The sequence below is a fragment of the Neopsephotus bourkii genome, unplaced genomic scaffold (genome assembly GCF_033783945.1).
Source record: "Neopsephotus bourkii isolate Nb327-2 ecotype Australia unplaced genomic scaffold, CSIRO-AGI_Nbou_v1 NB_1350, whole genome shotgun sequence".
Lineage (NCBI taxonomy): Eukaryota > Metazoa > Chordata > Aves > Psittaciformes > Psittacidae > Neopsephotus > Neopsephotus bourkii.
The window spans coordinates 1976625-2002174 of NW_026901829.1; the positions used below are offsets into that span (position 1 = coordinate 1976625).

The window sequence follows — 25550 nt, forward strand, 5'->3', positions numbered from 1 at the left end:
TTACTGCTGGCTATTCTTGTGACAGGAAACCTAAACAATGGATCTCAGTTACTGAAACAACTTGCCTTCAAGCCCAGTCGGCTATAGGAATTCTGCTCTTTGCTCTGTACCTGCTCTTTTAATAAAACATTTTAATTTGTCCCCACTTCTCGTAACTGAATTGATCAGTTCACACAAGGTCTGTAATACAGGGGCTTTTATCACTTCCTTGGCTGGGAAGGTTATTTTTAATTCTGTCCCAGTTGGCATAGCTCTTTTGTTTTCTACCAGTATTAAGCCTAGAAACTAGCAAGTAGCTCTGGAATAGGTTGACTTCACTTACAGACTTTCCTTACCCCTGTTAAGACAGGTGTTCTACAACAAAGCAGATTTCTAGTCTGCATTTGGGAACGATTTTTTCTTAGTATATCCTGGTGATCCTGATCTTAGGACCTAGTTACAAGAGCCTGGCACAAAGCATCAACTCCATTGCTTGTTCTAACATTATGTCATAATACATGTCAGAGTAGCTGTGCCTTACATTGCCAAGCAGGCAGAAATGGCACTTAGAAGATTTCAGGAACACATGCACTAGTCAGGAGTTTACTGCTGCAGGCCATAGCACGTGGCTGTGCAGGGGAAACCCTGTTTCTGCAGCAGCTTAGGGGCAGGTTCAGTTAATACCTTGTTTCAGGAAAAGGACAATATTGAACAACAATAACACTGCAAATCAGGGCTGTTCCCTAAACAAGCAGCACAGAAGGAAGGGTGTAAGATGCTTCGTTGGAAAAGTGACAAGTCTTTTGTCCTAAGCAGCAGGAAGTGATCAGCCACAAACTTCTGCCATGGGTAGTAATTAATTCTGCTGTGGGTTTCACAGCAGCACTTAACATGTGGTTGAACAACAGAGAAAGAATACTGAGTAAGGATAACAAACTCTCTGTTCCAGGACAAGTGAAAGGATGAAGATTATTCAGTTTTTTTGGTACACCCTTCCAAAAAACAACAAAAAAAAACCAAACAGCTGTTTTACAAAACTCTAATAAACCAGTTGCCACTTCCTTAGCAGAATTCAGAGTGTGAGTTACCAAGACACCATTAGGATTCTGATTGTTTTACTTAAAAATATACATAATCGGAATGACTTGACCCTTTTCCTCCTTGCATATCCACCATCAGACACCTATTGCTGCAAAAATAGAATCAATATCCATGTTCTCAGTACCTTCTTTCCACACAGGGCCAGGGCTTCCTTCTAGCAGCAGCCGCTTAGGGGTCTCTGCTGTGCTTAGTTTGACACGGCCTCTGTCAGCACTGGAACATCCTGCCTGACTCTGAGGCCCATCCTGGTAAACTGGGAGAATGGGTGATGCACTGTGCTCACAGACTCCAGCAAGCTCAGGAGGTTTTTGCCAAACAGTCTTCAGAGTTCTCTTCAAACATGTGGATGATTTGAACCTCCTTTGACAGAACCGTGCCTGGAGGTGCTGCTTTGGCCAGCATGCCTTCTGTGACCCGTACAGGAGGTATTTACGGACAGATGTTTTGACACAGCACAGTTTTTTCTTCAAGCTTAAGGGGAGGAAGGCAAACAAATCATAACTTTATCAGCTGCTCAAATATTATTTCATTTGGGGTTTGGAGAGATTTGGTTTATTAGCCTTCTCTACCATTTTCCCAAGAAAATATGATAGCACCTTGTACTCTTGTACAATAGTAGCCAGGGTGAATGCTCCTTGTCTTCATCTTCCATGAAGAAAGACGACACCCCCTGTATCATATCGTTATCATTAAACATGCACATGTTTAATGGTAACAATTTAAGTTGCATTTTCATCCTCCCTCTTAAGTATTGGTGCACCTGGTAGCCTTTAAATCCTTTCACAAAAGACTGAAGCTAAACACAATGTTCGTCTGAGCTTGCAGTAACCTGAATGAGTGATCCCATTAGAATTTACAAAGAATGGGTTAGACCACTGTATTTCCCTACACTGTAGCAAAATACATAATATTAAAATGTAAGGTGTCAGACACAGAAGCTCCACACCCATGCAAAATTACCTGCATCCTTGAGCCTCCACATGGTGCAGCCGGGTGCTTTTCAACAACTTGTTACGCAGAAAATAAGCTTCTGGCTTGAATTTGTTGCCCTTGCACCACAGAATAACTTTTCTGAGTGCCTCTGACAGTTCACCAAACGATGTAGCTCTTTGGACCAACTGTACAAGAAACCCAGCATGCTCCAGTTTTGCTATACGAGAGGAAAGTGATGCCGACTTTGCTTTGAAAGGTGTTGATGCAATGCTTATACGCTGAAATAGAGAGTAACAGAAATAGTTAAGTCTTCTAAAAACATGACATGCCTGACCCTCTCTGCTGGAGAGAAGCCGAGCACCAAGGTTTTTGTGAGAACATTCCTTACTTCCTAAGGAGAAAGTGGAAGAGCAGTCTTGTTTCGTGGAATACAAGAAGAGGCAGATAACAAGAATCTGTATTGCTGTCTACTACCGGCTTGCTCTCTGGTCATTTCACTTGACATACCAACAAATGCTCAAGCTCCTAAGCAGAAATCAGTAGTGATTTTCAGTGCAAAGCTTCCATGCTGACCTGGCTTGTTGGACAAGCCAAAATAAGGCAGGAAAAGGGACATTTTCAATCAGGGATATAATTTTGAGTGTTGGGGTCTTTAAAGTTAAAAAGTGTAAAATGGTACCATACAAACCTCTTGTGCTGGAGGTCTGGATGGTCTAAGTAAGCTCTTCACATGAAGCCCCAGGTGCTTCCCTACAAAGAAAGGGGAAAGTTCCCATCGGAAAGTGAAGACCATTTTAAGTCCTTGCACAGACACTGCAACGTTCTTAGCCCTGCTGAGCTCTCAGATCTACTGCCACCTTAGCAGCCTCACTCCTGCACTCAGCACTTCAACAGGATTACACTCAATGGATGAAGAGGATGCAAAGATTTGCAGATGGTGGCAAAGGAGAAGTTAATGGACAAAAGCTCCATGCAAACACCTGAATGCCTGGAGTCACTGTCCACAGCCCTGATTGAAGGGGAAGACTTGGGCACAGCCCAGAAGCAGTAAGCACAGGATACCTGCATCCTGTATTTACAGCTTTATCTGCTCTTGTATGAACTGCAGACAATGTTCTTACCTTCCCTCACTATTCTTGGGCCCCACCTATGCAGAAGCAGGAAAATACAAATAAATATTTACAAGACCAGTATACCGCATTCATTACCTGCTTCTCTGCAAGCATTGCTATGAAACAATGTATCATGTTTAATAAAAACAAAACCCCAAAACATCACAATACTGACATTATCCACAGCTTTATAAGGGAAGAGTTCATGTCGCATTCTCCTCCTCTTCCAAGGACAGCAGAGGAGAGTTTGTACTAGAACTGCACTCTGTGCATAGTAGGAGTGCTTGGCTCTGTTGGACAGAAGTTGGGGTCAGTCTCTGAGATGTCAGAAACCAGTAGCACTGTGGCACAAGGCTTTACCTCTGCTGGCTCCAGTCACCAGAACTGGCTCTCCAATGTCCATGAGGCATGGGATGCTACAGTTTTTCACAGCACTCCTGCAGGTTGCAGAACTTCTCTTTTTCCCAACGTCTGACACTGCCTCTGGCATTGCTGGGAAGAACTTCTTCATCCAGCTGGTAGGTTTCTTTGTTGTAAGCATTCTAGCCTTTTGCTTCTTCATCTCAGAAGAAACATTAACTCCAAGGAAGTTACAAATATCAGACGGGAAGGTAAAACCCCTGATGTAAGGCATCTGTTGGGTCTCAGATACCAGATGAAGCGATATTGATAACACGCCATACAAGGACACAAGGCTCTGCAACACACACCTGTACTGAATCCTGAAGAGAAAAGACAGAAAGATACGGAGTCTGCTCTAGCAAAACCTTGTGCTCACTGAACAACTACCTTCAGCTCACGCAGAGAGCTGATGGAAGAGATTCCAAGCTGCCCTTTCCCTACTCCCTGTCAATACAAGTTTATCTTCTTGTGGTCCCATCACCACACTTCCTTCATGTTAGCCTGACCATTAATGAACAGCTCAAGATCAGAAAGTAGGAATGACTTGACTCATAAATTCCTGATCAGGAACCCCTCTGCTTCCCTAGAGCTTTGCTGAGTTGCACACCTGGAACTTACCAGCCAGTCAGGTCACAGCCAAATCCTTTGACGTGAGGTCTTCCCCAAAAGCAACTTGTACCACCTCAGGACAATGGTACGAGCACTGATGCCATACAATCGCCTACTTGATGTTTACTGGGGAGACAGATTTCTTGTGCCAAAGAATGTTTTACCAAGTTCTTTACATAATGCTGTTACTCCTTCAGCTACAAACAGCAGTTACTTCCTCGAACTGAGAGACCCCAGAACACTGATTTTCCTGGAAAACTCAGCAATATCATAGAACAACTTTATCTCAGCCTTTCCATTTCAGGTTGAGGCAGGACTTATGGCTGCTGCAGAGTACCAGATGTTAGCCTTTTTGGCAAGCTGGCATTAACTCCAAGATTTCATAAGTGCTACATAACATTTGCTATGAACCAAGAACAAAGCCTTCTGTAACAGCATGTAAGAAGTCTCTCCCCACTTATACAATTCCTCAGATGCTAGAATCAAGTCCAAAAGGATACAGGGACTCCCCTCCTCCCAGCTGAATAAAGCTCACTCAGCAGCAAGGACTAATTACAAGCCTTCTCTCCCTGACAGGCACATCAAACAGACAGACAACAGACTTTTGAACACACAAACCATAGCCGGCTCAACATCCCTGAAGCCACAGTGTTTAAAAGTATGAATTCTTCTGAGCAGAGATGTTTAATGGACAAGCTGAAAATTATACCACTTAAGGATAAAAAACAAACAGCATGTAATGAGACTTGCTGAACACACCAACTAGAGGCAATTCACCAGGCAATATCCTGGATAATTTGGGAGACAAGTATCCATATTTTGGGTTCCTCCATAATAACTTGAAAATAAGGTGTTTGGCTATCAAAGAAGCTTCAAGTTACACACATGAATTGCACAGTTGAGTATATCAGCAATACAGGGCCTACAGCAGACCCAGTTCTGGCCTCATGAGGTGCTGCTGGTGAACTTTAAGAACATTTTCACTATGAAAAAAGGATACAGAAAAGCTTTACAGCAACAGTCCAGCAGGCGCATTATGAGCTTGCAGCCTCCCAATACCTTCAGAGCCACTGTTTCCAGTATAGGCTGGCTGGGAACTAAGCACTCTGCATGGCCTTGGGATGTATTTTTCCTGTATTGATACACAGATGAGGAGAGATGGTTATGGTCTAGCACCCCATTCCTTTAGCTCTGCATACTGTTACTAGATAGTATAACATAGGGGATCACAACACTTACTTGGGAATAAGTTCTGCCAGGGTTTCAATGCAGCCCACCAAGTTCATTTTCCATAGGCGCTTCAAGCATTGCTCTACCTAGAAAAAAGAAAACCCCTTTGACTGGCATTCTGAGAGATGGGAGTGCATTGGGCTAAGAACTGTTACTCTATCAAGTGACACTATCAGTTTAACAGAATAAATTGCAAGTTTGCATAATGGAATATTCTGGTACGTTCCTGTATCTGCACTATGATGAAAAAAGTTCCCTTTATCACACCACTGTCAATACAGAATGAGGTGAAGGTTTGGAGTAGGCCACTGTTAACTGGTGCTGCATACCTTCAGTATTGCATACCCTTGGTTTTGGCTTTCAAGAATGAAAATGCATAAACAGAGAAGATAAGATTCTTCATCAGGAACTGTAGCAATAAGACAAGGAGCAATGGGTTTAAACTTAAAACAGAGGAAGTTTAGATTGGATATAAGGAGGAAGTTCTTTACTGTGAAGGTGGTGAGGCACTGGAATGGGTTGCCTGTGAATGCTCCATGGGAGCTGTGAATGCTCCATCCCTGGTGGTGTTCAAGGCCAGGTTGGACAGAGCCTTGGGCAAGATGGTCTAGTGTGAGGTGTCCCTGTCCTGGCAGGGGAGTTGGAACTGGATGATCTTAAGGTCTTTTCCAATCCAAACCATTCTGTGATTCGATAATTGCTGTTCTATTTAAAACTGTTATTTGAAGATACTAACAGTCCCTTTACTAGAAAGCTGGTTAAAGAGTTGTTAAACCAGAACATGCCTAATAGAGCAGCCTAGGATTTCCCCCCCCCCCTTACAATTAATTGAAAACTAAATCACTGTATTACTCTATAGTACCATATATTACACACAGCCTGTATTCAAACGTATGCGGTTGTATCTACTTTAGGCTACAGCATGGGTGTAAAAAATCCAAGTACTGATTCCAGAGATCTGGAAAGCCGAAATTGCACTGGTTGCATAGAGCCTGGAATCCCACTGAACTACCCCAGGCGACTGCCGACTGGGGCCCGGAGCGCAGCGCCCAGCCGCCAGGTCCCTGTTGCATAGCCAGGGCTGCTCCTCACCTGCTGCAGGGCCAGGTACGGCCGGTGCCGGAGCAGCCTGCTGTGGTAGACGTAGAGCACGGCCCGCAGCACGCGTTCCTCGACGGCCAGGCCCGTCCCCGACAGCCGCTTCCGGGCCATGGCGCACAGCCGCCGCAGCGCCGGCAGACACCTCACTGCGGGCGGGACACAAGCACGGCCTCAGCACCAACCGCGTACCCCGACAGCCCCCACACGCCCCCCAAACGCCGCGAACGCCGTGAGAGTAACTTAAAACGTCCCCCCCACCCGCCCCGGCCGGCGGCAGGGACCTGCAGGGTGCTCAGCCGTCAGGGCCACCGTGGCGCTGCTCGCCGGCCACGGCACCTCCACCCGGTTCCACGCCGCCTCGGGCGCCGCCATCTTTCCCCACACGGAGGCGGTGCCGCGCAGGACAGGAGGGAGACCGGACGCGGGCGGGACTATGTTGGCGGGTCGGGAAGGGAGGGTGCGGGCCGGACCAAGTCAGGCCAGGGGGTATGCTGATCCCCGCGGAAGGGCCGGAGGAGGCAGGCGGGCGGAGAGGCAGCTGGTTGGGGTAGCGCTTGGTGCTGGGGTCCGCAGTGCCTGGGGTGCAGTTGCCCTTTCCCGTACAGCACAGCGGGGCCGCTGGCAGGCGGGCACCTGAGAGTCGCGGAGGGGAAGCTCCCGGGCCTCCTGTCTTTCAGGGCCGAGCCTGAGAGCCCAGCCCAGCTCGGCCCCACGACAGTGCAGATGCGGCCCTGCCATGCACCATGACCAGGCTGATGCCGGGTGTCCTGGGTTCAGCTCTTGAACCAGGACACAGGGGCAGATTGGAGGCCATGGGTCAGCCCAGAAAACAGTGCCCGGCCGTGATGGCCATTGCTGGCTGTGAGCACTCACCACATGGAGTAGTGACACAGAACACACTGGCCTCAACATGTTTCCAAGGCCCGGGCCTTGACTCTGACACTGCATTCCTAGAATGTCATTAAGTGAGAAGGGAAATAAATATGAAATATTCACAGTTCTTAAACTTCACAGTGCTCAAGGCCAGGCTGGATGCGGTTTTGAGCAACCTGATCTAGAAGAGGCATCCCTGCCCATGGCAGGAGGGTTAGAACTGGATGAACTTAAGGCCCTTTCCAACCCAAACCATTCTAGGATTTTGTAATTCAGCACCTGCCTTCAGAATTCAGCTTTTCAGAGCCAGGGCAGGAGCAGCTGAGGTCCTCACAATGTGCTGCAGACACTGTGGCTGCAATAGGGCTCTTCAGGGGATGACCCTATCAAAGCCATACAACTGTCCCTTCTTACCTCACACACACCCTTAAGTGCAAAAACCCTGTGTAACTTATTCACACCAGCAGCAATTCCTGACAGCATTTTGAACTGCCTCTGCTCTCAGTGCTCACCTGGCTTGCCTGGTCCCTGCATGCACTGGTTGCTCCCAGCTCTAGCTGTTGGTATTTCTTATGGCAGAGCCAAAGGGTCAAGGCCAGGCAGGAGTGGGCCTTGTGGTGGACACAGGTGCCTTGTGGAGTTGATTGCTGTAATGTATTAGTGCTCCCAGAATAGCTTCCCATGAAATGGATTGACTTTTCATGGTTATCTGTGAGTTATTCTCTCCTGAGTATAAGACATTATTTCCTCCGTCCTTCCCTCTGCCTGAAGTTGAATGCAGCCTTTTCTTACTTGCCAGCATTAGTATTCCACTTAATAGATTTGTTAGGAATGATAAGAGTAAAACCTGAGTATGATTTCTTTACAGTACATTTGTTGTGTACTTTCTGTTTTCTGTCAAGGAGCCTCATGCAAATGCAGATTAAAGTGGTGTCCCTTTAAAGCTATAGAGCAAAATTAGCATTAATGCTCACACCTGTTGGAAAAAGGTGAGCGCAAACCAAACCAGGAGGCAAAGAGGATTAAAGGCAGAAGCCTGGGCTAGGAAGGAGAGTGTTGGGTTTCTTAGGGTAGGCTGGGAGTTAGGAGGTAAAAGTGAAAATGGCGTTTCTGTGGTGTGAGCAGAGGATTACAAAGGTTTCTCTAGCTGAGATTCTGAGGTGTTTTGACCATCCTTTGAGTGAGGAGCAAGCCTGGGCTGTCTGCTTTCAATGTTGCTGTAAAATGAAGCAGTTGGCCAAAGGGCTGTGTCCACTTCTCCATTCTGTATTCATAAATGGTCCTGAAAGCATCTTTATCCATGCTGATGGTACTGCTTCTTTCATGGTGTACCATGAGTCCGGTAAGTGTGTGTAAGGGCTGCCAAGGCTTGTTCTTATAATGGGCTGGCATGTGGGGCATGAAGTGAGGAAATACCTTTCCCTTCTCCCCCATTTTCCCTCTAATATATTGTCATGAAGCTATTCTGCTGCCTGAACTTAATTTCAAAGGACCATAGATGGGTGATAATACACACATACAGCCTACTAGCTTTTCTGGTAGTGCCCTAGTGAGTTATTTGTTCTAGGGTATAGATGGGATAAAATTTTGTTACTGCTTGTGTTATTTGAAATAAATAATCTGAAGTTTTATTATATGTCCTTGTCAAATCTTCCAAACTATGGTTCTTTTGTTATGGTATCTCTCAAGACAGGTCTATGACTGTCAGTTTCCCTGTTTTTGTCACTACATTTAGCCAGCAAGTGGCAACATGCCTTTCTTACACATAGCTTGGCTGCGCTACTGCACTTTTCAATGGTGGGCTAACCCTCCAGGGACAAGAGCTGGTACTAAAGAATGAAGAAAAAGATCCTCGGTCTTCCTTGTGTTTAGATATGTATTAGTTAAAGTATAAAAGTATTCTGCAGATGTTAGTTTGGGGTTAATGCTTGTAACAAGGAGAGTGTCCTGTATTGCTTTTCAGGAGTCTGATGTTAGAGGGGTTTGTTTCCTTACTGCCAAGAATTCTAGTTTCCCTCTCTTGAGAGGGATTCCAAAAGCTGTTTTTCAGTGCCTATGCAGTTATCTTTTTCTTCCTCTTTTCTTTCCCTTTCAGATGTTGGCAGCATTCAGCAGTCAGAGGACAAGGTAAGTCTGTGTCTTCACATTTGTTATGTGTGCAGATACAATGCTGCTGTAATGGAAAGCCAGTTCAGGAGATGCAGATGTCTTTTAAACTATGAAAGTGCTTAAACTTGCTGTGCCCTTTGAGAGTGACCGTCCCTTGCAATCTGGAAAATGAAACAGAATGCCAGGACTGAACTCCAGCAAGCCAGTGGGGCTGGGAAACAATGTGGACAGATGCTGCCTATTGTGGAATAGCCCACAGTCTTTTTTTGTCTTAATGACTTACAACTTAGAGGTGCTAGCTAAGGCTGCTTTAAAATCTTAAAGCAGCTTATTTAGGTAGTATCTCAGGCTATCCAATGAGCATCTAGCTGCCTTTTGGGGCCTTCTTGTCCAGAGAGAGGTGCTCTGCCCTGAGAAGCAGTGGAGGGTGCACTCATGGTTGGAAAGTGATAGCTGTGAAGTTTTCCACAACACTTTGCACTACACTGTTTCCTTTGGCTCTGTCTGCAGCTGTTGGAGTACTTGGGAATAGTGATCTATGAAGCCCTGGACTGGGGAATCAGTGACCAAGTGGAGCGAGAACTGAGTGATCCTTTGGAGAAACTGCTGTACTTAATGTTGAAATTGGATGATGGGGCAATGAAACCAGCAGTCACCCTGCAGGATGTTATAAAGGTTTCCTTTTTCCCACTTAATAAATATAATAGCTTTAGAAGAGTTGAGGAACCATGCTGTTAACTAAGGGCAAGACCACTTCTGGGAAAAGGCTCAGCAGCTTGCTGGAGGGCATAGAGGGAGCATGTGGCTTTCCAATCAGAGAAAAATCACAAAACAAGTTTAAATGCACCCAAGTGCCTATGGAAAAGAAATAAGAATGAAGACTGGACATGTCTCTTGTACAGCTGTGTCTACAAAGCCCTTCTGTACATAGTCTTCAATACCTAGAAGACTATGGATAATGGCGGGGGGGGCGGGGGTATCACTTGTCCTTACTGTTCAGTTTCTGCAAAAGCTGGGATTTGAATGTCTCAAAGTAATATTTTCCTCTCAACCATAATTTAAAGGTATAAGAAACTTTCCATCTTATGGAGAACAAGATAAATAACACAGCTACTTACATTATTGTACATACAAGATGGGACATCTTGTTGCTTTGTTCCTCTGCATCTGCAATAGTTGGGGGGAAAGGTACAATGGGGCTGTGAAGAAGATGTTTTTTAACTATGGATTGAGAAAACAGAATCTTGCTTTATTCCATCCAAACTTATTTTTCATGTTAAGATTTCTCTTAACTAGCTGCACTTCTTTCAGGCCTGTGAGGAGCACTTGTCCAGGTCTTCTGAGGCTACCAGCCATTACCAAATTACCTGTAGGAGACTGTTTACTGGATATATGGAACTTAAGAAGCTTATAACTGTCATCCAGACCTCCAAAGAGGTACATTTGAGATCACTACTTAGCTGCCTATTCCCTCTGCATTCACACACCTAGTTCTAAAGTAACCTTCCTGCTGCACTAAAAATACAGTACCTAGCTGAAGGGTTATTTTCACGATGTGAAGGTCTACTGTTTCTGCACCATGTTAGTAAGTTGTAGCTTTTGATAGTTGAGGTGTCTGAGGCTTCTAGGCTTTTCAGATTAACATTAGTAATTGGTACTGAACAGTACAAGATCATGACTTCATGTGCTTCTTTCTCAGAGTCTGAGAAAAATGGATGCGGAAGGTGTGGTGGAAAAGACCCTTCAGAAGGACAAACACTGGGTAAGGGACCTAATCCCTTCATTATGAGGGGGTGTGGTTTTTGTTTACCTTGGCTCTGTGGCTTTTCATTGACTCCTCTATGAAAAGTAGAGCATGAAATCAAATGAAACTTGTTAGGTTGTTCAAAGCTTAAGTAGCTAAAGAGTCATCTCCAAAACAATTTGGAGAGTGGACTTGAAGTTAAACCAGTTTGTGTGTTAACCCCACATGGACATTTACACCTCACAAAGATTGTCTTCGTGGTTCAACTTAAATAACTTCTAAAAATGAAGTTTGAGGCAGTCTTCAGAGTAAGTGTTTTTTCCTGCAAGTGAGCCTCCAGCTCTTGGCAGCGACTGATATTTGCCAAAAGCAATCTCTTCCTCCCTTGTAGCTGGACTAAAAACGCCCAAACTGTTGGTGGCAGCACTGGGGTGGACTAGTTCACTCTTTCTGTGTGGAGTCTGTGCTGGTTCAGGGCTGGAGGGAACTGAAGGCCGTTAGTTGTGTCCATCTTTGTGGTTGTGTAGCTCCAGCAGCTCAAACAAAGGGCTGAAGGAGGGCGAGGTTGGAGATGTACCCACTACCTTCTGCTCACTGCCTTTCTTGTCTTTCCATCCTCTCCTTCCATAGAACTTGGACTCTCTTTGGGGCAAATAAAGCAACTCAGTCTTTTCAAGGCCGTGCACCGTCAGGGCTCAATCAGAAACAAATAGCTCTTCTGGCTGGAGCTCTGCCCAGCATAAACAAATGCACTGTAGTCTAGAGTCTGTAGAGGCAAACGGCAAGCCCCAAGAGACTCGTGGACTTGCTCCCTTTGTCTAAATAGCACTTGCTTTGAAGCTTGCTCAAACTATTTGTATGAAAATGTTTGTGAAATGTGTGTTTGGGCATATTCTCAATTTTGTGATCTATTAAAATAAACTGGCAAGCTATCTGAAACCACAAACTCATCAACTGCTATAGCTCTTTTCTGTAGGGAATACATGAATAATACATGGGCTTTGCCATGTGGCCTGAAGGCCAGTGTATTTGGCCTCTCGTCCTTCAGGAGGCATGAATTCCAAAGCAGGATGTCTAGTTTCCAAGTCCCTAAGCACCAGTTGGTTGCATTGCTCTGACAAACTCTTCAGTTTAAAATAACCAGAATGCCAACTTCACTGGGATCCCACAGATTAGAGCTGATGCCTTGAGTGGTGCCAAGCAGATAATGCTCTCTCTGGGCCACACTTTTTTGTGTGGACTGCTACAATGCAGGCCTTCTGAAACCTAGATCACAGCCCGATAGCATGTAGCCTCTGCAGAGCTTATCCGTACATGTCACAAGACAATCTTTGCCTTGAAATCTAAGCAGTGAGAATATAGCTGTCTTGCCACTCATCTGTTGAACTGAAGGCAGTGGGTGTAGAGTGTTGCAGCATTTTGTGTGTGACAATCCATGGAATGGCTGAAGGGGTAAGTTGAGGGAAGATGCTTCATACTGTAAGTGGAAAAGGGAGAGGAGTTTAAGTCAAACTTTGTGCTGAGGCAGTGGTCTAAAATATTTTGCTTCCCTTTCACCGTTTATAATACAATCACTTGTTCTCATTCAGTTTGCCTTTGGGATCCAGATAAGCTGTTGACTTAACAGTTCCATTGCAGTGGTGTTTAAACATGCTATTCAGTTGATTTTTATTTTTTTTTTTCTGCTTTTAACTTGTGTTGGGTTACACTGCATGCCTGAGCATCCGCAGATATTAATACAGGAACAGGATGAGCAGATGTCAATTACCAGGTTGTGTCTCCAGGCTGAAACTGCTAATGTAGGCTGCTGGGAAAGTTGAAGTATGATTTTGTCTGTGTGTAGTATTGTGTGTGTGTGTGTGAAGTATTTCTTTGTCCGTGGACCCTTCAACCCTTGGTTTCTGAAAGTTCAGAGGATTTTAATGGTAAGATTAGGTATTTAATTCCCAAGGTTTTCTTGGATCAAATAATATGAAAAAGCTCTGGCACCTGGAGCACTAGCAGGAAGCATTCAGGTATTCAAGAAAATGGCTCCAGCTACCTGGCAGCAGAAGCTGTGTTTTGCTGAAGTATGTTCATGAAGTTAATGACAAAATTTGGGAATAAGCCTGGTGAGCCAGCTCCCTTGTTGTAAATTAACTTCTGCAAAGATAAGCAATTCTCTGCTGTGGTACTGGGCCCTAATCTGGCAGTGAGTTGAAAGTAGTGTTAAGGACACACTTGTATTTCTGAATGACTTCAGCTGCTAAATGTGCCCCATTACATGGAGGGAGGGTATGGGATGGGATCTACTCCATGTGTTCTAGCCAGCTGTTGACTAGGCCCTGACTGGTTTCTCTGAGGCATTCCTGTGGTCCAGTGTTGTTCGTGAGCTGCAGAAGGGTGTGAAGCTGCGTAAAGCTACTGAGCGGCCACAGCATCGCTTGCCTCCAGCAGAACGTACCCATTCTCCCTATGAATTACTTTTGGATGATATTCAGTGCAAGAGGTTCACCCTTCGGAAGGTGAGTGACTGCAGTCAATGGACGACTTTGAAACCACCCGTTCTACCTCATTTCTAAATAGTATTTGTTGAGACCTCTCCTCCGAAAGACTGGCTTTCTCAAAGGTACTTTCAAGTCCAGAAGCATCTGGACTTAGAAGTACCCTCTCAGCTGCAGCTCAGCATTAATTCACCCTGTTTGTCCACTCAGGTTCTTAAGTTCCTATAACTTTTTAAGTTGGGGGGTATCCACTCTTTCCTAAAGCTGGATGGTGAACTTTTTCTCCCTTCAGGGGTCAGCGACTTCCTTTCCTGGAACAATTGCGTTGCCTTGTATGCAACAGTTTCATGAAATGCTTTTGCCCACTTATGCTTCCCACCTGGGACACTTGTGTCCTCCCAGGCTCCTTTAGCTGAGCTGTACCTGGCATCTCTCACTTGTTTCCTTGCCTTCACAGATATAGGATATGTGCAAGTGCAAAAGCACTTTTGAGTCCTTTGCTCAGCCTCAGTCAGAGGCCTCTAGGCAGTGTACATGAGCTACTGCAGGAGTTTACTCAGGGTAGAAAAACTGCTGATTCCCTTCCAGGGGCAGCTGCTGTGCTGACTCAAGTGGCAGGGGCTTCCAACAATGTGGCTGGTTGGTGAAGATGACCAGAGACAAAAATGTCTGGGATGCCTCCAAAGGCTTGTAATGCTGTTCACTTGCTGCAGCTTGAGCTGGAAATGATGAGCAGATCTAAAACACTGGCATAAGGCTTTGTGGCATTGGCATGCTTTGCAAACAGACGCCTTGGCAGAAGATGAGACAACTCTACTTGTAATGAAGAGTATTTTTAAAGGTGAAAACTTTGCATACAGCACTAGACATTGGGGTTTTTTCTCCTTGTTGGTGCTGCTGGAGGGCAGGGGGTTTAGAAGTCTCAGCGAAAGCCTATACTTTTATAAAATCCAAGTCTTGTTTGTCTTGACTGTGACTCCAGCCTCCAGATAAAGCTATGACATTTCTCTGGAGGCGATATCTTCATTGATGTATAAATGAATAGTAGTGGAAAGGAGACAGTACATCGTAACTACTTATGCTCCTTGCAATGCACTGTGTACCAATGCACTGTGCAGTACAGAACCATAACTCAAGGTGGCAGTATGAGCTGGGTCTTGATTTTATTTCCTTTTTTTTATTTTTTTGTGGTTGAGAGAGAATCACCAACATGCTTGAAAAGTAGTAGTCAGAAGTGCTAGAAGAAAGCATAGAGTGCTACTGCTCAGGTGTTTGTGAAGGCTTTTAAACAAGAATTTCCTCATCAGCTATTGTAAAGCTTCTCTAGCAAACAGTACTCTAATTTGCAAATGAATGAAAACTACAGCTATTGTGGGAAGCTGTAGTGTTTTTCTACCTTCACTCCCACCTGTTCGGAAGCTGTACACACAGGGAAAGTAAATGGCATAGCCTCAAAGTAAGAATAAGTGAAATGGGGCAGCTAAAGACATGCATGTGCAACTTCTGCCAGCTCTCTCCTATGCAGCGAGCACAGGGCTTGATGATGGAGACAGTCTGCCTCCTGTGAATACCTGCTCTGCAATTCTATCTTGCTGGTGTTCCTAGTTTGTGTAGGACTGTAAGCCAGTCTCTGGCTTACATATATCTTATGTATACAGCTTACGCACGTATACGTAGCTGTATGCATAAGCTACATTACATATGTAGCTGTATATATACAGCTGCCTGCTTCTACTGTTCCTGTTACAGTCTTGTTAACCCATTCAGTTACTCTCCACCCTGGAGCTTGAGTTGTTGCTGAATGTGATCCTGCTTGTCAGGATCATTCCTGATATTAAAATTTGAGTACAATGTTATTTAGTGGCTTTTCAGATCAGTTCACAAGCTAGAAGGCTGTATGCTTCTTGTGCAAGCCTTGTAAATATGTTTCTACCAAACCCCATGTAAATTAATCTCATAATTCTTCTCTTCCCAACTCAGTTTTGTCATGCCTTTCCTACCTCCCCATTCCCAAATCCTGATTTGAGTCATTCAGTGTGCCACTGAATAGGAGTGTGTATCAGGAGCAGCGAAAGAACTGTTGTTCAAGCATAATTTCTGTTCTTTCAGGTAATCGAGCAGAAACACAGGACCCCCAAAGCTGATGTAGCTGTCCCCAAGCCTCATCTGAAACCTGTAGGTAACCTGGTGCTGTGTCTAGTGACAGCAAAACAAGATGATTTTGCAGCTGACAGGACAACTTAGGAATATAGGGTTACTGGTTTGGGTTTGGGAGGAGGGTATATTAATCACACTTAACTTTTGGGCACACCCTACTGCCAAAATGCGTGGTTAGAAAATGGGGGGTGACATCTGCATAGAAGAAAGATAGTCAATCTCCCTAATTCCTCCACTGTTTCTCCCATTTGGAACATTCTGTGGTCCTGAAAGTACTCCTGGAGTTCTCAGTTTCAAATTTGAGAGTTGATAAAGTATTCTAGTATGCATTATCTAGAATTTGTTTGTGTGCAGGGCCCAGTGGGTGAGAGGCACTTGTTAAAACAGTGCCATTGCTGAAGAAATAGCTCTGTTGCCACTTTGGTCTTGACTTTTTCTTGTCCTGTGTTTTGCTCCCAGGTGCTGGAGAGGAAGCTGAAAGAGCACATGCCACAGGAGTCCAACTGGCATGAACAGCTCATGGTGAAAGTAAAACAACTGCAGAAGCTTCAGTCATCAGCAGCAAGGGAAAATGGGAGCAGGCCCAAAGGTACCCGCTACAAAGTGACCTATCAAGCATGCAAGTAAAGTCAGTGTTAACTAAAAGTAATAGATGGTTTTTGAAATGGAAGACCACTCATCTTTTCCATAGCATATAAAATGCAAGGGAGGTGGGATGCAAATGTTTTGTGATAGAGGTGGTATGGCATAAGAATGGTTCTTTCTAGAAAATCTGTTTGAGGCTTATTAAGTCTCAAAAGATGTTTCAACTTACCCTTTATTAAATGGGAGTTCAAATTTGTCTGTCCACTAAGTGAAAGAACAAGATTTTGACCATTACCTAAAGCTAAAATATTGTTACTAGCATGACAAAGTCTAGCCAAATAGCAAATTCTGATGTGTGGATATTAAATTTGTTGTTTTGTCACAGCACGATACCTTTATCTTGTCTGTGTGTATGGGGATTTTTGTTCCCCTCTCCCATGCAGAAATGCTTGTGACACCAAATACTGCCTTGAAATCTCCAAGCGATAGTTTCCAGACTCTCCAGGATGACAGTACAGGGTTTAAAATTGTCGACACTACAAGACAGCATCTGGGACCAGGACTTCAGGTAAAGGTTTAAGTGAAAGGAGTCTGGAGAGGCACTAGATCTGCACACACATATAGCTTGGGACATCAGGTTCAAATCCCAGTGTGGGCAGTCTTGTCTTTCCAAAGTGAAGGAATGTGGTATTACTAGATTCCCTGAAGTCCTTCCTGCTACAGAAGCTCATGCCATGTTTAAACACTGTGGCATGATAGCAGTCTATAGAGCCAAGGCCTGCTCTGGTCTTTTAAAACTAGATCCTGCAGAAGTTTTAATGTTCATAGGAGTGATTGTTCTGTCCTCCATCTTATAGGAAAACACTCTGAACCTGCCCTCCAGCTCCTGGCTTGCCTCAGCTAGGTCAGCAGTAGTATCCAGCAACAGTGCAGGTCAGTGTACTTTTAGCTGCACATTTAGACCAGGTGTCAGTGGCCTGCTGGGTTCCCAAAGCCTTAGGGTGGGCTCACCGTACCCTTTGATCACCTGAAAGCACTTTAACAGGAGAAGCTCCAGTGCTAAGTAATGCTTCTGGGGAGGTGCCCTTAGAAAACCATTGCTCTGCAGTTGACTGAAATTTGTATAGCTCCTGCAGCTTCAAAACAATGATAGCATGTTCCCAAAGGCCTAATTGGAATCCACAGTAGAAGCTAAATGGGTGTTTTGAATGTTCAAGTAGAAAGTGCACCACTTAATACTATTAAACTAAATAGTGCTAATGAAACCTTGTCACTGCCTACTGACAAGCGTAATTACTGTAACCTCTGCTTTTTGTTATCTGAGCTAATGGGTGTTGAGGGAGAGAAATGTAAGCCTTGCTACCTTCAGAAGGCAGTGTAATGCTCTTAAGCATTCAGCTTTTGGGGTGAATACTTAGAAACTGCCTGCTGGTTTTCTATACCCTCAAACTCTCTTCCTCTCCAGGTCTTGCTGCAAGTTGCACATGTCCTCCTGTGAGTGCACCCATGCTAGGAGACATTAAACCTAATGGCTTCCTGAATGCTGACCAAATGCAGCTGCCTCCTTACAGAGGAAGGTCCAGTTCTGTAGAGAGAGGCCTTCAAAGCAAAGAGCTTGTAAGTCCAGCATGTCTGCTAGCACACCTGGTCTGATACATCTGGTAACGACTAGAGCTTGCACCTTGATCTCTGCAAGCAGTAAGCATGTTTTGTGGTTTTCATCTTGCACCATATTGTATACTGATATTAAGCTGATATATTATTCTCTCCTTGGAGATGCTTAATTGAAGACTGGATGCTCTAGTGTCTTTGTGGAGGCTTCCCAGTTTGCATGATAGGAAATAGAGGTCCTCATACAAGAAGGGAAAAATACCACTGCATTACTTGAAAGTGTCTGTCAAGGCTTCCTCAAGCAGACTGTAGTTGACAGTGGGGCTGTTTGTGCTTTTTCCTTCTCCTCTCATTCATTTTAGATTCTGATACAATCACAAACTTCTAAATATATGTGGTACTGAAGTCATCAGGCTTTGAATGACTGTTGTGGGAGCAATGATGTGTTTTGGGTGTACCTGTGCAGCCTTCTGAATTATGGCCCCACCTGATGAAGTGTGCTGTGCCCTTGCCTCCTTTCCTTCTGCATCTCCTGCACCCACCCTGGCAAGTCTCTAAACTGGCCATAATTCTGTGTGACCTCTTCATTCAGTAGTGAATGCAGGTGGGCTGGGCTCCTTATCTGGGGATAAAAGCACTGTTGTCTCTCCTGGTTAATCACCAGACCAGAGCTGCCATTGGTGTGGGCCCAGTGAGTCTTGCGAAAGAGCAGGCAAGAGAGTGTTATGCTGTGGAAAAGATCCTGTACCAAAGAGGGGCCAGGAGGCCATCTGTGCTGTGATCTGTACCAAAGGGTAAAATTCCCTGAAGGCTGGCTCTGGACACGGTATTAACTACTATGGGGACCGAGTAACCTGCTTACCTAATGAGGTGTCAGGAAGTTGCTTGAAAACTGTAGCAACCACTAAAACCCCTGTAGTAGTCCCTTTGCTAGTATTGTCAAAGAGTCAGCTGATGTTTCTCATCACTGGCAAAGCTGAGTTTTGGGGATGAATGCTCCTGAGCCTTTTGGGACTGAGTTTTGAGCGTGACCTCCTCAGGTATCTACTTCCTTCAGCTTTCTCTGAATGCTTAACTTCTGTCTTTTTGATAGGACGGTCCCTTTCCTATGAAGTGGCCAACACCTACCATTGCTGAGCTGATTGGAACCAGATATGCAATGATGGTGCTGCAAGGGCAAGGCTTCTTCCAAGGAGGTAGTGATGGTGTCTTTCCAAGAGCAAAGGTATGCTTCTTCTCTTTGTGCTGTCCTTGCCTTTTCAAAAGCTGGCTGGCTTCGTGGCCTTTAGTGCTGAACTCTGAGGTGCTCTGTCTCAATATATCCTGTTCATACAGCTGATCCATGTTTGGCCCTAGGCTGTAAAAATCTTTAATACATTGTGTTTGGCCCTAGGCTGTAAAAATCTTTTAACACATTGTGTGGTAATGGCTTCTAATCAAGCTTAAGCTGTGTGAGTTGTGTAGAAAGTAACCCAGCCTTTGCTTAATACTTCTTGTACTATTATTTCCATGCTAGGAGAGCAGACTGCCAAGTCTGTTGGCCAGCTTTGAAATCACAAAGTAACCAGCTGGTGTTTGGTACTGCTAAACAGACAAAGGCTCTTAACTCAGGCTCCCACACCTGAGTTATGCTGACTGTGAAGGCAGCTGAATTGCTGAGTAAAGGCAGAGCTCAGTGAGATGAGAGGGACAGGGCGACCTGCAGCACAGTCCTGTTGGCTGTCCACTCTGCTCAACTGCTGGCTTATTCACTGAGCCCCTTTAGATGGGGTGTTGTAACCAGTCCTGCTATAACAGATGTTGTGAGTACAAGGCCTTTACACCACAGATGTGAGGAAGTCTGTGCTACTTGGCTTTGGGGTCAGCTTCTTGCCCTCACTTATTTAGCAGTACAGGCAGAGCCAAAGGGTTCTGCTAGCAGAGCTGTGCTGCTGCCACAATCTGTCTGATGCTCCTGAGACTTGTGTTCTTCTTGCCTAGGACTTACTAACCCTGCTTTAACTTGCCTGCTGCCTGCCTATTCTAAAATGGCTCTCTTACTCTCTTTGTTGTCGCTGCTGAAGTTTTTTTAGCTCTCCCAAGCTCTGCTTCTCAAGATAATATCACTTCTGACTGCCAGCTGTGTATGAATGTATTCCTTTTTTTATAAAGTTCAAGTGACTCATCAGCTTCCTTATGACTCATTTTTTGCTTCAGGATTCGATTGAAATTTGCCCCAACTTAATCTCTTTGGGACTGCTGCAGTCTACCTCAAAGAATGTCTCTCTTCTTCTCTCTGTCTTAACTAGCTACTGTTACACTCTTGCACAATACAGCTATTGTTTGCTCAAGAGAGCTTTTTTTTAACACTCCTGTTATCTGGCAGCTGCCCCAAACCTCTGCATCATAAAAACACTGGCCTACAAGTAAGACCTTTTTTGCCTTTTTAGCTTTTATAATTCTTGTGTCTTTGCTATCCTTTATTGGATCTCTGTTATTGTATGTGAATCTAAAGCCTTTAGAAGGTTGGTTTATATGCTTGCTCTTTGGCAGGCAGTGGATACTGTTGGCACAAAGATATTTACCATTTGCATTCACAAGTAACTTTTCTTTCCACAGATCTGTTTCAGCTGCCATAAGCAGATGTTCCTTAAGTGGCCTTACAGCTGTTACCTCTGCAGCAGGTGAGCTGGTACAAAAGGACTGAATAAGGAGGGGGAAAAAGAGTAAAGAAACGGTGCTGAAAAATACTCTGTATTCTAACAGTTGCAGAACTGGATAGGAGCAGGTTGCTGAGCCCTTCAGTTTTGTCTTAATGCACAAGCCAGGTTGAAGTGTCTACAGCTGCAGAGGATGTGGAAAAACTTGCCTCTGAAGTGGTATCTCAATTTTAACTCTTAGTATTAAGCTAGCAATAACCAAATATATTGTGCGTGTATTAGATTAAATTTCTCTGAGATCATGCTCTACATTCTGCTCTGAAGCCTGGATTTAACTTCTGTCAGGGGCTTGAGCAGGTTGTGGGAGAGACTGTGTACCAGCATATTCTGGTGAGGACTGAAAAACTGAACTTCAGACCCTGTGACTGGAAAAGGAGTTGGACCTACTTGTATCCACTTATTCATCTGAGGGTTTTCGTTCATGGGAGGGCAAAAGAGGAACTTCAGGCTCATCTTAAATCTATTTGAAGCATTGAATTGATTAGAAGCAATGAGTAAATAACCATTGGAAACTGAGTAACTTGGTGGTGGTAGTGCTGGATGAAAAGTAGTGGGTGTTTCCAGTTAAAGCCTTCAAACTATGTATGCTTCATTTCAGATCTGCATTTGTACATAATTTCGGATTATTTTAATTAGGATATATAGGAGGGTTGGCAAACTGAATAGTTCTAAGCTTGCTTACTTTGCCATCAAGTGATTGTGCCACAGTCACAAATTAAGTCTTCTATGGGAGAGTCACCCTTAGTTGCAATTTTGGTATCTTCATGGAGCTTTGCTCAAATGATAATGCTGGGAACATTTTTTCTCGTAGTGTTGTCTGCTGTGACTGCTGCATCAAGGTAAGTCTAGTCTTTACAACAGCATATGGATGTTCTACATTTTCTGTTTTCCCTGCACCTTACCTAGTCATAAGCAGCTTTCTGTCATCCCACTCATACCTCAGGTGTACACTCCAGCTTGTTTCTGAGAATAAAGGAGAGGGAATACTACAAGGTGCAAAAGTAGCCAGGATGCCACAGACATATCTTGTCATATTTAGCTAATACAGCTCTGGTTCCTTTTTCTTTCATCCTATGTGAAGTGGTTGGGATTACTATGTGCTCTATTTATACAAGGGTCAGAAAGTTCACTACATTAATGTCTATCTTCTAAGTGCACCAATAAATCAATTGCATGCCATGTGAATTTTCCTGCTAAGGAAGAGCATATGTTTTCCCTGGGAACTCAGGTGACTTGTGTTGTGATTCCAGATGTCCATGCCCTTCAGAACATGTGTACATCTCCCACTTCACTTTCTGAAACTTCTGAGACTCTCCAGAGAGGAGGACCCAGCTACTCAAGAGCAGAAGAGCTTAGAGTTGCTGCATGAAATAGAGCACTGGGAGTATTTTGGGTAAGCTAGGACAGGGATGTTCTGGCTTGCCTTAAAAGATGTTGCCTGTATATGCAAGTCTACAGACTTGCTTACAGCAGTACGTAGTATTGTGCTGGTCAGCTGAATGTTATGCTGAATGACTGGTTTAGCCACTCATATAACTACTCTACTGTTCTCTGGAAGTATGAATTTTGGATGACCAAAATGGAGGATGTGTGGGTGAAATCCGTTTTTCTTTGAGCTAACAGACTTCTTACTTGGGTTCAGAAGTGTTCATATTAGTCCAGACATAGAAGGTTCCTTTGTGACAGCTTCATTTGTATGAGAATTTCCAGACCCTATAATACTCTGTCCCTTGCAGCCAGAGGTCTGTCACTACAACCCAAGAGAGCCCCCTTCTACCTAGTGTGCTAATGGTCTCAGCTGCAAGTGCCTGAAGAGTAATGCCACAGATGGCTTCTCAGTCTCTCCAGATACATACACACACTCTTTCCTTTTTTGTCCACAGAAAGGAAACCATTTCAAAAAGAGCTTTTGACAGTTCTGGGTGGAAAAGGATGACCTTGTGGGTATACGTGCAATATCTAGGGACTGAAAAGATGTATTATCTCTTATCTTTCCGGATCAGTTATATGCTGTACTGGGGGAATAGGCATCTTTTCTCTCTGAACCCATTCTTTAATGGGTCAAAGTCACAGCAGTTTCTGGTTCAAAGGCTTGTAATTCAGTTGCCAAAAAACAGAGGTAGTGTTCACTACTGAAGTTAGCTACGTGGGGTGGTGGTTTGGTCTGTCTTATAATGCAGGTGCTGCAGAAGAGGTCTGAGTGACTGCATTACTGCCATACTTCAGGATGGCAAAAAAAAACCAACCAAACAAACACAAACATACAGGATAAGGATGTAGCCATAACCTTGGATCAATCAGATACCCATTGGCCCTCAGCCCTTTGGCTGGCATACTGTCAAGAGAGAGGTGTCAGTAAATTAACCTGTTCTGGTGCTTAGTAGCCTTCCTAAGTGAAGCTGGCTGCTCTGTTGAACTCGTGCATCTAGCTAAATCACTTAGCACTGTTGGACCACAGAGGCGGGGAAGGGTGGAAGAGTGCTACGTCCTGCAACAAAAACCTGTGCCAGCTTTCCTGCTTTTCTTTTTCCCCTCTCCCACTCCAGTGTACCTGTTACTTTGGAACCCCGTTGCCTAGCACGGCCTCTCTGCTGTTACACAGGGCCTGTGGCAGACTGGCTGACTGTAGACATCTGTAGACAATGTGAGCAGTATCTGCTGAACATGGCTTCCAGTCAACAGCAGAGCATCCCTCTCAGGAGAACTTCCTGTCCTTGAACCAAATTGGAGTGAGTCTGCTATACGTTTGTCCTGTCACTTGTTCTGTACCTGAAGTAAATGAAGTGGCTTCATGCACCCACAGACATAAAGGCCTGAATACAAGACCTCCCTGCCTGGTTAGTCTAAGTGGGAAGCGCAGTTGGTATGTATGTATTGTGAAGTATTATAAAGCTTTGTGGCTTTTAGAATTGTTTTAATTCTTGTTGTGTTTTTGAGAAAAATAAAGGTTGAAGCACTGTCATGCCTCTAGCATGTCCTCCTTTGCATCTGCAGTTATTGTTCTGTGGCATTGTTTGCATTCATTGCTGAGCAGAATTTGTGCTATGTAAGAACTCTTAACCTAAAACTGTCACAGAGAGGCTTAAGTGAAGCTCTTGGTTATTTGTTCGTATTACCATGCATTTTGAAAACACTTAGTCCTTCCTGGTAACTCACTAGAAAGCACTTAAAACTCACTGCTCTGCATGTAACACTTCTGGTGGCTGTCAGGCAGCCTGCTCAGTCTGCTTGCTTGGGAAGCTAGCTCTTGATTCGGTTTTTGTTTGGGTGCTCTCAGTGCTTTGCCACCATAGCTCTTCAGTTTGTGTCACTGAATTACATAGTATATATCAATGCCATCATCACCTGAGGAGCACATTGTTCTCAACAGGTTATTGCTCTCTGTATTGGTCTTAAGCTTTACTCTAAGTTATACAATTATGATGTATGACATTCTAGAAAAATACTGGTAAATTCATTGTGTGGTTAAACCAAAATGTGATATGTGATTGTCTGCTTCTCAGAAATTGCTTGTATGGAAGGGGTATAGGTGCTCAGATGGAGCTCTCCCTGGTGTGTTCTGCAGGGCCTGGTTAGGCAGTGTTGAAGGATACAATGGACTTGTAGCTAGAATGAGTCACGCTGAAGAAAATAATGACTGAGAAGGGCCAGTCCTTCCATGAGATGAGAAGGGAAGAAAGACATGTTTAAGCTGAGCCCAAGGTCTGCATCCAAACTGCCAGAAGGGTCAGTACCTCCAGCTGCTTTGTGCTGGCCTAACTCTGCTTCCTCTCATCTGTCTGTCTGCAAGCTGATGCCTACTTGCAGGTTTGGGCAAGCTCAGTGAGTAAATAAATGTGGGGAAGCTGGAGCTTGTGCTTCCTTTTGGAGAAAGTTCAAGTGTTCCTCTTCCTTGAGTCAATTAGGAGGGGTGCAGCCTGCCTGCCCAGGTCCTCTCCTGCATGTGCTAATTGCTGGTGCTGCTGGGAGGCACATGCATATCAGGCAGGTGGGCTCCTTGCAGGCTGCAGGGAATGGCAGCCAAGCCACAGCTGCGCTTGCTGGCAAGATGAGTACAGCACAGGGCCAGGGGCAGGAGGTGCTCTTGGACGCTTGCTGAGTGAGGTAGTTTAGAGATAGCTAGAAGTGAGCCTGGAGAGCAAAGGTGGTTCTAGGTTCTGTCCCTTGCATACCTGCTGTGGTGCCATATGGGCTCTTTCTACTGGCTTTTTATCTTCCTGCCTTGTGGCAGTGAGTGGAGTGATGAAATGCCCTCACTGGCAGAACAAACAGCCAAAAGGGGGTGGGAGTTGGATGCTAAGGGACAGCCTCACCTTCCCTGCCCCTGACCTAGTGAGCTGTCAGTAAGACCCATGTTCCCATCACTCCTCTTCCACTGTACTGGTCGCACTGGCATGTAATGGCCTAGTGCAACCTCTGTCCACCTGTACAGGAGTGGCATGTAGTCCTCTCAACTCTGGCATGCAGCCATTGCTCTTGACAAAGGTAAGTAATGAGAGCTTTTGGGCACGCTTACTGGAAATGTACATATCTTTAAATACAGCTAAAAGAGCCGTGGCCAAGGAGAGCCCATTGCAGGGAGCAGAGACTAGCTGGGAGTTGGGTGGAGGAGGCACAGGCAGCCTGAAGCTGGGGTGCAGAGTAGGAGACTACCCTGTGGAACAGATCTGGGACTGAGCTTTAAAGGCTCCAAGAGCAGCCCTTTCCAGGGATGGAGAAGTGACTGCAAAACCTGTTCTGTTTGGAGCCACTGAAAGGTGGTAATTTGGAGGACAGGACTTGATCTTCTTTCTAGTCTTCTGTGGGTTGCTCTCATATGGGC

General features: G+C 44.8%; 2 protein-coding genes across 7 annotated transcripts; one reads left to right on the forward strand and one right to left on the reverse strand.

Moving 5' to 3' along the window:
- Positions 1-995: 995 nt before the first annotated feature.
- On the reverse strand, positions 996-6900 carry NEPRO (nucleolus and neural progenitor protein). Its single transcript, XM_061366645.1, has 9 exons — positions 6749-6900; positions 6459-6613; positions 5376-5452; positions 5137-5268; positions 4755-4832; positions 3486-3847; positions 2702-2763; positions 2041-2291; positions 996-1551 (listed from the first exon to the last, which is right to left on the reverse strand). The coding sequence occupies exons 1-9, from the start codon at positions 6837-6839 to the stop codon at positions 1155-1157; spliced, it is 1605 nt and encodes a 534-aa protein (XP_061222629.1). The 5' UTR covers positions 6840-6900; the 3' UTR covers positions 996-1154.
- Positions 6901-8207: 1307 nt separating this feature from the next.
- Positions 8208-25303, forward strand: LOC133219374 (protein spire homolog 1-like). 6 transcript variants are annotated; one of them, XR_009727418.1, is made up of 17 exons: positions 8208-8682; positions 9436-9467; positions 9960-10124; positions 10761-10886; positions 11149-11211; positions 13536-13697; positions 15786-15851; positions 16293-16422; positions 16862-16986; positions 17276-17351; positions 17884-18035; positions 19123-19254; positions 20628-20692; positions 21540-21567; positions 21979-22121; positions 23331-23457; positions 24294-25303. XR_009727418.1 is itself a non-coding variant. In XM_061366647.1 (17 exons), exons 1-16 carry the CDS (start codon positions 8442-8444, stop codon positions 23444-23446), a joined length of 1878 nt encoding a protein of 625 aa, XP_061222631.1. In that variant the 5' UTR covers positions 8208-8441; the 3' UTR covers positions 23447-23457; positions 24294-25301. The 6 variants fall into 6 exon arrangements, 5 of the variants coding, with proteins under 5 accessions (XP_061222631.1, XP_061222630.1, XP_061222632.1 ...); XM_061366647.1 differs by having other exon boundaries at positions 23275-23457; positions 24294-25301; XM_061366646.1 differs by lacking the exon at positions 24294-25303 and having other exon boundaries at positions 23275-23701.
- The last annotated feature ends 247 nt before the right edge of the window (positions 25304-25550 follow it).

Coding starts and splice junctions, on each gene's coding strand:
- NEPRO (XM_061366645.1), bottom strand. CDS start 6,839: ATGGCGGCGCCCGAGGCGGCGTGGAACCGGGTGGAGGTGCCGTGGCCG. Junction 6,614..6,748: donor GACGGCTGAGCACCCTGCAG/GTCCCTGCCGCC, acceptor TCCCGCCCGCAG/TGAGGTGTCTGCCGGCGCTG. Junction 4,833..5,136: donor TGTTGCTGTAAAGCTTTTCT/GTATCCTTTTTT, acceptor TATAATTTTCAG/CTTGTCCATTAAACATCTCT.
- LOC133219374 (XM_061366647.1), top strand. CDS start 8,442: ATGGCGTTTCTGTGGTGTGAGCAGAGGATTACAAAGGTTTCTCTAGCT. Junction 17,352..17,883: donor AGTATCCAGCAACAGTGCAG/GTCAGTGTACTT, acceptor CTTCCTCTCCAG/GTCTTGCTGCAAGTTGCACA. Junction 20,693..21,539: donor AGCTGTTACCTCTGCAGCAG/GTGAGCTGGTAC, acceptor TTTTTCTCGTAG/TGTTGTCTGCTGTGACTGCT.